General features: G+C 37.1%; 2 protein-coding genes across 2 annotated transcripts; both read left to right on the top strand.

Moving 5' to 3' along the window:
- Nucleotides 1–1,251: 1,251 nt before the first annotated feature.
- LOC111500390 (uncharacterized) lies at nucleotides 1,252–3,592 on the top strand. Its single transcript, XM_023152218.2, has 4 exons — nucleotides 1,252–1,303; nucleotides 1,515–1,847; nucleotides 2,841–2,956; nucleotides 3,416–3,592. Exons 1-4 carry the CDS (start codon nucleotides 1,252–1,254, stop codon nucleotides 3,539–3,541), a joined length of 627 nt encoding a protein of 208 aa, XP_023007986.1. The 3' UTR covers nucleotides 3,542–3,592.
- A 4,550-nt stretch (nucleotides 3,593–8,142) lies between these two features.
- LOC143419102 (uncharacterized) lies at nucleotides 8,143–9,379 on the top strand. Its single transcript, XM_076885392.1, has 3 exons — nucleotides 8,143–8,383; nucleotides 8,799–8,938; nucleotides 9,260–9,379. The coding sequence occupies exons 1-3, from the start codon at nucleotides 8,143–8,145 to the stop codon at nucleotides 9,377–9,379; spliced, it is 501 nt and encodes a 166-aa protein (XP_076741507.1).
- Nucleotides 9,380–12,686: the final 3,307 nt, after the last annotated feature.

Here is a 12,686-nt window from a genome sequence, read left to right as displayed (position 1 = left end):
ACACCCCGGGGTTTTGCTTTGCTTGCTTTCTGCTATGTAATTCTCTTGCTAAATGTCTGTATGTATTTTTCCTGCTGTTCATATGATTCAGTGTATTAAACTCTGTTCCAAGAATTCTACTCTTTTCCAGGGCATCTTTTTGAGTGTCTTGACTTTAATTGCGACCACAGCTGCTCAACTGAGATGGATGCCTTCCTCAAACCACAATCCAAAGCGCGCAAGACTGAAATCCTCATTTAACATTGCTATATTATTGACTTACTTCACTCGAACATGATATGGAAAATTTAATCTACCCTCTCTGCATATCATGTAATTTCTACACTATATAGTTACACTTAACTTTAAAGCATGAGGCAATTGTGTTAAATATGCTTACATAAATCCAAGAGATGGCCAATCCCTTTTTTCAGTGCAGATCAGAGGCCCAGGACCATGACGAGTATCTTTTTATTCATTGAAACCTTTTTTTTGCACATCCAGTCAGATTTCCATGTGTCCATGAGTCATATCACTTTAAACAGTTGTTTAGAATTGGTGTTTAAAGAGGTGGAAGTATTATTACTTAAGCAATGTGTTTCAGTCTGTTGCCTTCGTCAGGCACATGTTTTAGTTATACTCTATAATCTATATAACGTAATGTGACTGAATGCAATTATTTTTTTGGAAGAAACATTTTTCAAAGCAGGTATGTTCATTTGTCTTTGTTGGTAAAGTGCAGGAGTTGATACTTTCTTTATTGGATTTCCACCGTCAGAACAACTTGAACTGTACACGAGACATTCAATAGTCACAGGAATTTACCTTTTTTTATTTATTGCAGTGATTTTCACTTATTCATGTGTTAAGTTCCATGAAGTATAACCAAGCTAAATTTTCTTTGTGCATAGTAATAATGCCAATTAAAACTACTGCTAAAGATCTGACCGGTGGGGCTCTTTTTGATGTCTGAAACGTGTGGGTCATTTCATTTAAAGAAGTTATTCACACTTCCGTACAATCTTTTTTTTCTCATGTATACATTTTTATTTTTGTATTAGTCTTTAAAAGCTAGAGCTAATGTCACTGTCCAAGTCAGTATTATCATTGTATCAGTATCATCATAATAGTAAAGAGTTTCTTTTGTCACAGGATGTCGCACATCGTCACTCCACATCAAACAGGCAGGAAACCATTGGTGTGTGACCTCTTTTTGTGTCTACACAGAGTATGAGAAAAAAAAAGTCAGTTTACGCTGTCACTTCTGCAAAGATGACACGACTCTACTGGGCCATGTTATTGATCGGGTTTTGTTCCAGTTCAGGTACGTCCACATCATTTTCTTAAAATATTTTATTGTTTTAATGCAGCTGAAATCTGCTTGCAACAATATTTACATAACTAATTTAGAAGGATAGCTTCAATGAGTGATTTACGTCACGTTGATGTTTGCTGTGCGTCTCTAGTGCAGATGTCTCTGTTTTATTCTGTATTTGTCCATCATCTAATCAAACATGTTGCCTCTTCTATAACAGAGAGCACTATAATCATCAGAGAGCCTGGTGAGAGCATCACTTTGAAGTGCTCATCAGAAGGATGCCCCCAAAACAATGATGGATATGCTGGGATGTATCTGTATCATAACTTTATTGAACAGAAAGAGGTGTATTTCTATGGTAACTATGCCAACAGCAAAATCATGGAGCGACCACGATACGAAGGCAGGATTGAGTCAAACGGCGCTCCCATGAACCACAACATCACCATCAGCAACTTGACCGTGGATGATTCTGGTGTCTACACTTGTGTCTACAAAGAATCCGCTGACAAAGGTGTCAACTGCAATGTCTACACAGTTTTCGTGAGAGGTGAGTTTCTTTTCTTCCTTGTTAAAAATTCTGCGACCTTGTTCTGCAGCTCACAAGCCTGTAGAATCAGCCGAGGACAGTGGACTGCATGCAGTATTTAGAGAGTCAAGATCTGACCCTTACTTTTTGGCCCCAAATCTGCTTCTATCTTGATGAATATATGATAAATTACAGAAATATATGAGAACAGAATGAGGTGTATTTTTATAGCAATCATATCAGTGGCAAGATATGAAGGCAAGATTGAGACTGAAGGAACCTCTATGAACCATAGCATCACAATAACCAGTCTGACTGTGGATCATTCTGGTGTCTTCACTTGTGTCTACAAAAAATCATTTGACCATAGAGTCGTGCAGCGTCTACACCGTTTTCATACGTGTGTTTTCTTCTTGTTAAAAACGCCACAATCTTGTCCAGTGACTCACAAAAGAGTTGGCCAAGTGCAGTGCAGTGCATACCCTGTACCTGTTACATATTTAATAGATAACCCTTACCTTTTGACTTTTTGAGAAAATGCAGAAACATGTATGAAAAAGCAACAATTTAATTAATCTACTTGTTTTTGTTTTTTTACCTATACAGTCATGATGTTACAGCTAAATGGGTCTTTTGGTTTTTGGCAGAGGTAGCACTATATATAAACACTGTTTATTAAAAAGCCTAATCACTATATTAACACAACAGTGGCTAGATTTAGCTCTTTGACTTATGTAAAATACAGTTGTTTGCTTTTAATATAGTTAATTTTCTACAAAATTTTAAATGAACTGAAACATCATACACAAGTACATTTACATCTCTTCTTGTCTATGTGATACATACAAGGGAGTTTTAGTTTATATGCTCTCTCCTTTAGGTTTATCAGGAATTGCAAATTTACTCTTAGTGAGTGGTCTGCAAGCTAAAGAAATTCCACGAATGTAATAATTATAGCAAATCTTTTGTGCAGCTGCAAGACAACAACACATTTGTTTTCCTTTATTCTCACAGAAGTGGCACCATGCCTGGGACAAGATGACCTTCCCACCTCGGTGTTAGTTGTCATTACCTGCACGTACCTTAGCGTGCTGTTAATCATAATCTTTATCCTACTGATAGTCCACAGGGTGAGTTGACTTGATTACATAGCTGTCCTATATTGTATTTTAAAAAACAAGAACATGCCCTTATATGGGGACAGTGAGTTTATTTTTACTGCATCAGAAAAGAGTTTAAGGTGCAAAAAAGTCACAAAAGTAATGTCCCCATGAGAGAACACAGAGTCTCAAGGAGTTAAAATGTTTTTACAGTATGCAAGATAATCTATTCCAGTTCTGCAAGCTATGACACACTGCCTTTCTGTCTGTAGAGTTTCACAACACTTTGATGTAACTGCTGTGACCGTGATAGATGTTGTTGTGCTGAGAGACTGATAACATCTAAAACCACCACTTTATATATACTCCTTGTTCTGTTGCTTCTTGGAAGACTATAAACTATTCACACTTTGGCACAGGTTATATAACAGATGAATTATTAATAACATTATGACTTACTTTCCCCTTTGACATACATACTACCGACAGGTGAAACAAAGGAAGAGCTGCAGAAGATTATCCAGGAGTTCGCAGCAAGAACCAGATGATTATGTGTATGAAGTTATGACCAAGAACAGCCTCTACACTTTGGCAACTTCACCGCAGCAATCTTAAAGTCCTTATGAGTTTTCTTAGAATTACAGTATAATTATTGTGGTTAACAATAGAATTTAGGAATCTGATTGTGTCTTATTGATTTTGTTAATAATGGTTAATGGTTTGCCTGGACTCATGGACCATATCAATCATGCTCCATAAAGTCTCATTAAAAATTAAAGTTTAAAAGTTATTAAACTCTCAGAAATGAATGAAAGCCATGCAGGAGGCACAGTGACTGTCCCACAGGAAGTATGTAAACTGATCACCAAAGCTATTTATTACTTTATCTATAGAATTTATATTACTGTGGAGCACAACATTTGCACAATAAAGCTTACTGATTTGTTCAATTCCAACATGAATGCAATTGGTGAGTGTTTCTGGCTTCTTTACTGCAATATAGGGCAAACATTTTTGAGGTTTGTGGGGGAGGGATGGATGAGATGTGAGCAGAAACCAACTAAGAAGACGGGCAGGAGCAGATGGGTAAATGGTTTACATGACTAACTGCAGATTTTGCACGATATATTATTACAGACAATTATTTTTTTTTTACCATAAAAAGGTGTATAAAACAAATAAATGTACAATAAAAAAACATGCTTTTTTCCAAGTAAATATATATTTCTAAAGGTGCTATTGATGTGAAAGTCTCACTAGGTTTCAGTAACAATCCATACAATCCACAAAATAAGAAATCAAACCACTAATGTGCAATAATGAGAAATCACAGAGAAAAAGTATTGAAAATGCTTAATGAAATGTATTTAACATTTCATACAAAAACCTTGTTGGCTGTATGGAGAACCACGCATTGCTCTGGTTTGATTGTGGTTCATTTGTCCACACAAAAGTTTTGTGGGCCCTCTGAGCTTTAGTTCTTTACATTTTCAGCTGGATTCAGGTCAGGCGATTGGCTCGGCTATTCTAGCAAACTTTATTTTCTTTTTCTGAAACCACCTGAGAGTTTCCTTGGCTGTGTGTTTCTCATCATTGTTTTGCTGAAACATCCACCCTCATTTCATCTTCGTCATCCTGGTTGATGGCAGCAGATTGTTATCAAGAATGTCTCGGTACATTTTTCCATTCATTCTTCCTTTAATTATATGAAGTGTGCCAGTGTCGTCATGCTGGAAAACAGCCCCACACTGTGATAATCCCACCTCAAACCTCACTCTTGGTGTAGTATTTTTGGGGTGATATGCAGTGCCTATTGACCTACAAACCTGGTGTGTATTATGGCATTCAAAGACTTAGATTTTGGTCTGATCTGACTTTCAGCTTCTGTAAATGTTGTTCAGTTGCTGATTCATGTATTCGTATTTATGTTTTTGTGTTACAAATGCTTATAAATTCTCATATTTTCTCCCCCTCCCTTTTTAAAAAATTGTCATACTACAACTATAATGTCATAATTGAATTAACAGTAATAAAAATTCATAAATAAACAGATAAAAGAAACACACACAAGAGGAGCCTGTAGAAAACTTATAGAGCTCCCCTTGTAAAAACAAAATATGATGGCACAACAGTGCATTCAGATCATAACTCTGATTGCAAAAGCTGTCAGACATGACAGGATTTTAAAACAAAAAAACAACAAAAAAACAGATCATTCTGAGATGGAAATCATGGCTCAGGATGCTGAGGAAATGGCTGAGCGTCAGTCTTCACTGGATCATTGCACTAGTGTTTCCCAGCTCTTTGACACTGTGAATGTTGTTCCCTTGCCTGTGAAAGAGTTTCTTACCTGCTTTTGCGGTGCAGGGGTTTGCCTGAAACCTTAAAACCCATGGACACGTAGTTGTGAGCAGCCTCTTGTCTTGAAGTGAGCATTTGGATTTGAATTTTTTTGGATACTGTGGAGAGTCTAAAAGGAGACTGGGACTGTCACTGTTTTTCATTTGGATGTTATTGAAAATTCACTGTAAATGCATTGAACTCTGACCCGGAGTCCACATTTGAGTCCTGCATTTGAGTTCTGCCTGTTCCTAGAACCTCGGCAGAGAATCTGTGGTATAAACTTCATGTGTTTGTTAAAGCAACTGCACACATTCAGAGAGTACAGGCAGAGAATAATTTAAGCCCCAGTATGCTAACCTTTTGCTCTGAGGTCTGTGTGTGCATAATAACATCAAGCAGTGGGGCATATTCAAACCACAGGAAGATGTGGGAGTGGGAACCGCTTTGTTTGTCTTGATGCCCTTTGCTGAAGCAGTATCTGATATGTATAGATGTATCTTCTTACTTCTACTTTTATGTTGTCGGTCAAGGTTTTAAAGAAAAATTAAATCCCTTGAATTTCTGGGATGGTGGCAAGTTGTTGTGTCTTTGTGTATGTGTGTGTAAGACTTTGTGTGTTGCTATTAAATGCTACTAATTAAGTTCCACTGAGCTGATCTTGCAGATGCTGCATTTTTAACTTCTCAACTGTAACAGCATGGGATTTTCCCAATAACTGTCGACATGCTAAAAGATTGCAGATTATTCTTGCTGTTAGCAAATCAAATCAAATCAAAAGAGTAAAAAGAAGGATTTATAATGTAAAAAATAATTTATTATGCTTTTATGAAATATATTCATCTCAATTACAAAACAATATATGGGACAGCCTTACTTATAAAGGTTAGTAACTTACATGCATGTGGTGTACAAAATATTAGCTTGTGGACAAAATGTATTATTGTTTGTACATATTTGAGGATTTTTTTCACTTTACTTTAATAAAAATAGATTAAAAACAAGAATAACCAGGACAGGCAGGATTCGTTGTGTAAAAAATAACATGCACTGTTACACGAACAGCTACTGGTTCCATTTGTGACTGTATCCAGAAAAAAGCCCCTTAATATGAAACAGACCTTTACGGATCTGTTTCCCTTTCACACACTGACATGACTGAAGCTCCGTCTACAACATGTAAACTCAGTTAACTCAATATAGATGTTATTACCTCCTGATCTCTTCCCACAGATATATTTGCTTCCATTAGACCTTGTTTTCACCTCCTCACAGCTGCTGTCATGTCCAATTTTCTTGTGAATGGTCAAAAACAGTCAGTGTTTTTGCTCGTTTTCTTAATAAACACATGTGAACCAAATGTCAACTTAAACTAAATTAGACTAAAACATGTCATCATTTATTCTTCTGATAATCCTAAATACCTTATGACATCAGAAATCTGCATATGGACACAAGATCTCTGTGAGTGCAATAAAAATGTCAGAGCTGCACAGATTTATAACCATGCAACAAACTGTCCCACAAAGTTGTGTATTTACAGCCGTTTGTTGCACAAGAGCTTTCATCAAGTTGAGATTTGAACTTTCTCACAGCTGTCAGGACAAGTTTTTTTTTTTTCTGCTCAATTTCAGGTGAAGATTTGTAATACTGTGCCATTATTATGGATGTTTCCTATATCAAACAGATGACCTGTAAAGTAACTTCAATAGGATAACATATAGATGTTCTGGGTGTTTTTCTCATCATAAATAAACCAAAAAAAGGAGGTTTGTGAGCAAAAAAAAGAAAAAAAAGAAAAAAGAAAAGAAAGGTGGATTCCTGCTTATTATTCAGTTATGGGGATATTATTTCTCTTCTTCTTGTTAAGTATATCCTTTATTCTTTGAACTTGTTGTCCAGACTGCAGCTTGCATTTGAACATCACATTTTGTTGCAAAAAGTAAATTCAGGATGAAGATAAGGGAACAAACATTTCAGGTACCTGCGCCTTTCAGACTGGCCAACAAATATGGCTTAGATCCATTCACCATCATAGTAAACAATGAGAGCATTCATTGGAGGGTAGCTGTTCTTTCTGATGTCAGTTCCACCTTGTTCTGTTGTGACAGGCCACCTGAACAGGTGTGTCAACAAAGTACGGGGCATCAATTTAGCTTTTCCTTAGCTACAGTAATCTTACTCGTCTGTGTGTATAGGTCTGTGGAATACAATATTTTTGTTTTTGTTTTTTAATGTTTGACAAATTTGAGTTATTTTATTTTGAAGGTGTTATTCACTTGTTCACCCACTTGTTCTTCATGCGTTTTCATTGAGCCATATCAGTCTTTACGTGTTGTAATCTAAATCAGTAACTGACTGAATGTAATGGCTTTATCTGACAGGATGCACACATCTTCAGTCTACATCAAACATACAGGAAACACTGCTTGCTGTCTCTTCTGTGTGTGTATATACAGAGTGTGAGAAACTAATTAAGCATCATATGCTGTCACTGCTGCAAAGATGATGCTGTGTTTGACCTTATTATTGATTTGTTATGACGCATATTCAGGTATGTCCATTTATTTTCCTTATTTCTCCAAATATTTAAAGGTTTTGATTTTAAGTCTGCTTGGAACAAGACTAGAGGATTTTCTTTTTAAATTTTGCCTTGTTACTGTATTACTATATGTACCCTTGACAGATTCTAAAAAGAAATAAGGATGTTTAGTCACTGCTAGTGCGAATGGCTCTGTTTTATGTCATATTTTACACCCTGTAATTTTGCCTCTTTTATAACAGAGAGCACTATAATCATCACGGAGCCTGGTGAGAGCATCACTTTGAAGTGTTCATCAGAAGGATGCCCCCAAAACAATGATGGATATGCTGGGATGTATCTGTATCATAACTTTATTGAACAGAAAGAGGTGTATTTCTATGGTAACTATGCCAACAGCAAAATCATAGAGCGACCACGATACGAAGGCAGGATTGAGTCAAACGGCGCTCCCATGAACCACAACATCACCATCAGCAACTTGACCGTGGATGATTCTGGTGTCTACACTTGTGTCTACAAAGAATCAGCTGACAAAGGTGTCAATTGCAATGTCTACACAGTTTTCGTGAGAGGTGAGTTTCTGTTTTTTCCTCGTTAAAGATTCTGCGACCTTGTTCTGCAGCTCACGTGCTTGTAGTATCAGCCTAGCACAGTGGACTGCATGCACTGGCTAATTAGAGATTCAAGATCTGACCCTTACTTTTTGGCCCCCATCTGCTTCTATCTTTGATGAATATGTTATAAATTACAGAAATATATGAGAAAAGCAGCATCACTGAAACTTAATTATGTATATATTTAATTTTCCATTGTTTTACTTTTTCCAGTTTGTAAAATGATTTCAAAAGGGAACCTCACAGGTGGCATATATAGTCCTTTAGTACATTTACTGATGTTTTTCTCTATATCATACATACAAGTAATTTCTTGTGCAGGTGCATGAAGCAGCACACCTGCTGTAACTCTTGTTTTCTGTATTTCTCAAAGGATTGGCACCATGTCCCAGCCAAGAGCCCCAGATCCCCACCACTGTGGAGGACAGATTTCTAGTCATGCTGTTGATCATCTGTATCTGTGTGATCAGCACACTGTTAATCATTATTTTCATTCTGTTGATTATGCAGAAGGTGAGTTCAATCCTCTCTACTTATGGCTAACTTATCTATCTATGCAACAGTGGTTACCTTTACTGTCTGCAGATATTGTGATATGACTGCTCTAAGCTTTCTTTCACTGACATGCTGATTAGATCTAAACCACTAAATGAGCTGGTTCCATTTTGAAGTGTTGCTATGGTAGGCCTGCTGCTTCTTGGAAACGAATCTTCTGTGTTCACACTTTCACTGTTGGCAGTCTCTTCAAATGCTTTAGCTTCTTACGGTCACTGTGGAAAACATCTGTTACTGTTACAATACACAATCTTTACACTGTTGTTTTACTATTGACAGGTGAAACAAAGGAGTAGCTGCAGGCGATTATCCAGCAGTTCCCCGGAAGAATCAAATGATTGTGTGTATGAAGTTATGATGAAGAATAACTTCTACTCTGTCGCAGCTTTAGAACAATGAACTCAAAGCCCCTATAACTTTGCTTAGCAATACCATCCAACCTTTTTGGTTGGATGGTTTTTTTTCTCTTTATTCAAAATTCAACCATGCAATTCAATACGTTAGTAAAAATGTCAAACAGTAACAAGTTTAAGGGTAGAGTCAGTAATTTATGAAGTTCTTAAATTGAAAAAAGTACACTGTACACATAAATACAATGGTGCCAAAATACATAGGACCAGATTTGAGGTTTGTGGAAGCTGCCACGTTCCCCGCCATATTTGAATATAGTAGCTGGGAAGGACATTCCAACTCATAGCGTTTTATGTGTTTGACTGGCCTCATACGTAGTACGTCAAAGATGGAGGCAAGGAGAAGTCATCGGTGTTAGTGTGCTATGATATTTAAATTTGGGCCTGCACCTTTAGGCTCAAGATATGAAGCATAAGGGGGTCCCCGTTACCAAAGAAACAAAAAGGTAAAGGAAAGAGACAATGCCCTGAAAATCTAAATAAAATGTCAGGACTGTAACATATGGAAAAGTGTCTTGCCCAAGGACACAACGACCAGGACAGAGAGCCTGGGGAAGATGCGCTTCCCAATCCCCTGAGCCACGGTCGCCCCAGAACTGTTAATATTAAGCTTAATATCAGTCAGAAGTGAGCTTCTCTGACTCATTGACCAGTGTCAGAGTCCTTTCACAAAGTTTTACAGCCTCTTCTACAGTAAATACAGGGGCATGCTTTTCACTTTGCATTGACAGCTGAGGTAAACAGTGGCCTGACAGGATGCCACAGACAGGGGAAAAAAGTAGGGGTGCAACGATACACAAAATTCACGGTTCGGTTGGTGTCACGGTTTGAAATTTTTTCGGTACAAAAAATGTTCATGCCTTTTTAATTTGTCATTCATTAAAATTATAAATATATATTTTAACTCAAAAGTACAGTTTTTAAATTCAATGTTGCTGAAACAACAAAGTAAGAAAAAAAATCAATTTGATCAAGAAATCACTCATCTTTGGAAAAGAGAGTTAATTACAGAGAAATGGCTCTTTCCAAAATAAAAGCTATACTATACGCTTCTTCTGGAGTATATTCTCAGCAGCATATTAAACATATCAGGTCCCATAAGGAGAATCATGTGCTAACGGCTGTCTAAATGACTCGGGTAAAGTCTGTAGCTTGTTGTTTTTGTCTGCTTCCAGTTGTCTTTGCACTAGGATGATGTCGGCGTAAATGTGCAGTCATAATCGTTGTGCTGTCAGCGTTAATCTCGTTAAAATGACATTAACGCCATAACGCGGCAAATCTCCGTTGATTTACCGCGGATCGCCCCGTGTGTAGGGCTGGACGGTGTCAACACGTTAATGAGCTAACTGCGCTAACGCACTAGTTCCCACCAATTGAGCATTGCGTGGCACGTCCGACATACTGTTTTACTTTTGTCCATGACGGGCTTACCATCAGGGTCATACTTCACATGAAAACCAAGATAGTTCCAAACGCCAGATCTGAATGAGGGTGGGGGCGGTTCAATTTCGGGTAGCATTGAGGCAGTTGCCATGTTGCAACGAGCTTAGGTTCTGTCTTGCTAGCTTGCGCTGCGCTCAGTGGATCTGCACTCGACGGTGCAGCCTAGGCGGAGTATTTGAACGCAGATCCACTGAGCGCTCAACACAGACAGCATCGTCAGAAGAAAAGTTGATAAAATAAATAAAAATTTTTGTATTGTTCGATACATATTCATACTGAACCGAAAGCCCTGTATCGAACTCGATACGAGTATTGTTGCACCCCTAGAAAAAAGTAGTAGAAACATAAGCCTTAGTCTTGGCTGACTACAATTTGTTTGTCCTATAGCAGCCACTTTAGCTAATATTACGCATTTGAATTGGGAAGGATAAGAAAACAAAATTCACTTGACTTAATTATTTGTAATAGGAATGCATTGCCAGCTCTGCGAGCACAAATCACCTAAGAATGTAGGAATGAGTGGGTGCAAATAGATGACAGATATCACGCTATAATATTAACAAGCTGACAGAATTCATATATACATTTTTATTTTTATTACAGTTTTTTAAACTCTTTTTTTAGGTATTTCGAAGGGAAAAAAAGCTATTTGGTTAATAGAAAGGCAATAAAATGTTTTTATCATGTTGTTAATTTTTTTTCTAAGCAATAATCTATATGAATAAATGTACTTTAATAAAATGTGTAAACATGCAAACTATGGAACAATCAAACTACTAAGATTTCAGTTTCTTCTTGTGATCTCTAGTTGTCATCATTAGTTTATTTCAGTGTTTCTTTTTTATTTGATTTTTTTCTGTGAAGCTGTCAAAAGTATGGAAAAAATTAAGTATTTTTGAGATTCCAATCAACTGACCTATCTGTCAAACTTTCCTTTTCAACATGGTACTAAACTAAATTTCCGGTAAAAGACAGGAAGTTTATGCCAGACCACAGGTATTGCAAAAACACAGTCTCACTGAAACATGAACAATAACTAGACTATGCAGTTCACTCTGCAATCGCAAGGGATTTTTTAAATTATGATTCTCCTGCAGTCATCTGACCACCAAGCCACATAGGGGCATTTGAGTGAGTGGAGTGCCATTTAGCTACCCAGCTGACTCTCATTATTAATTAATCCATCTTTATTTGTTGTAGAAAGTTACCTACACATTTTGGCAGCTTTTTAAAAATACACTAAAATAGTAAAAATGAAAAGAACTATAAAAATTGCAATAAAAACATACAAAAAACAGGAATATACCATAATAAACCCCGTTGTTGATTGTTATGGCAGCAAGTATAATGAAGACATCACGAATTTGGTATTTCCATCAATGCAAATATTGCAATATTGTGCATTTGTCCCAACAGTTATTTGCATGCGTGTTTGTAACAGGACCACTGGGGAAGAAACTGCCCTTTAGTCTGTTTTTGGTTTGTTATCTCTTCCCTGATCACAAAGGGTTTAAACAGGTGGTGACCTGGTTGTGTTAAGTATCTGCTTCTAGCAGCTGCTTATTAGCTGCTATTATGGCCCACTTCAATCTCCTCTTGTAGAACAATCTCGCTTGTGCTTCCCTTGCATGTGTGATATATTCAGTAACCATTTAAAATTCTTAGTATTGTGAACAACCAGATAATCTACACAATCTCTGCCTTTTCATTACTTATGTAAAGTGGGGATTTTGTGGTGTGTACAGATCTTCTCACGTCCGCAGTGATTTCCTTAGTGGCATTCAGCACCAGCCCCTCCTCATCAGCAGTGTTGGTCAAGTTACTTGAAAAAAGTAATTAGTTACTGATTACTG

This window comes from Maylandia zebra, linkage group LG6 (assembly GCF_041146795.1).
Source record: "Maylandia zebra isolate NMK-2024a linkage group LG6, Mzebra_GT3a, whole genome shotgun sequence".
NCBI classification, from domain to species: Eukaryota; Metazoa; Chordata; class Actinopteri; order Cichliformes; family Cichlidae; genus Maylandia; species Maylandia zebra.
Note: the sequence above shows the minus strand (reverse complement) of the source record. Positions and strands in the feature narration are given on the sequence as shown.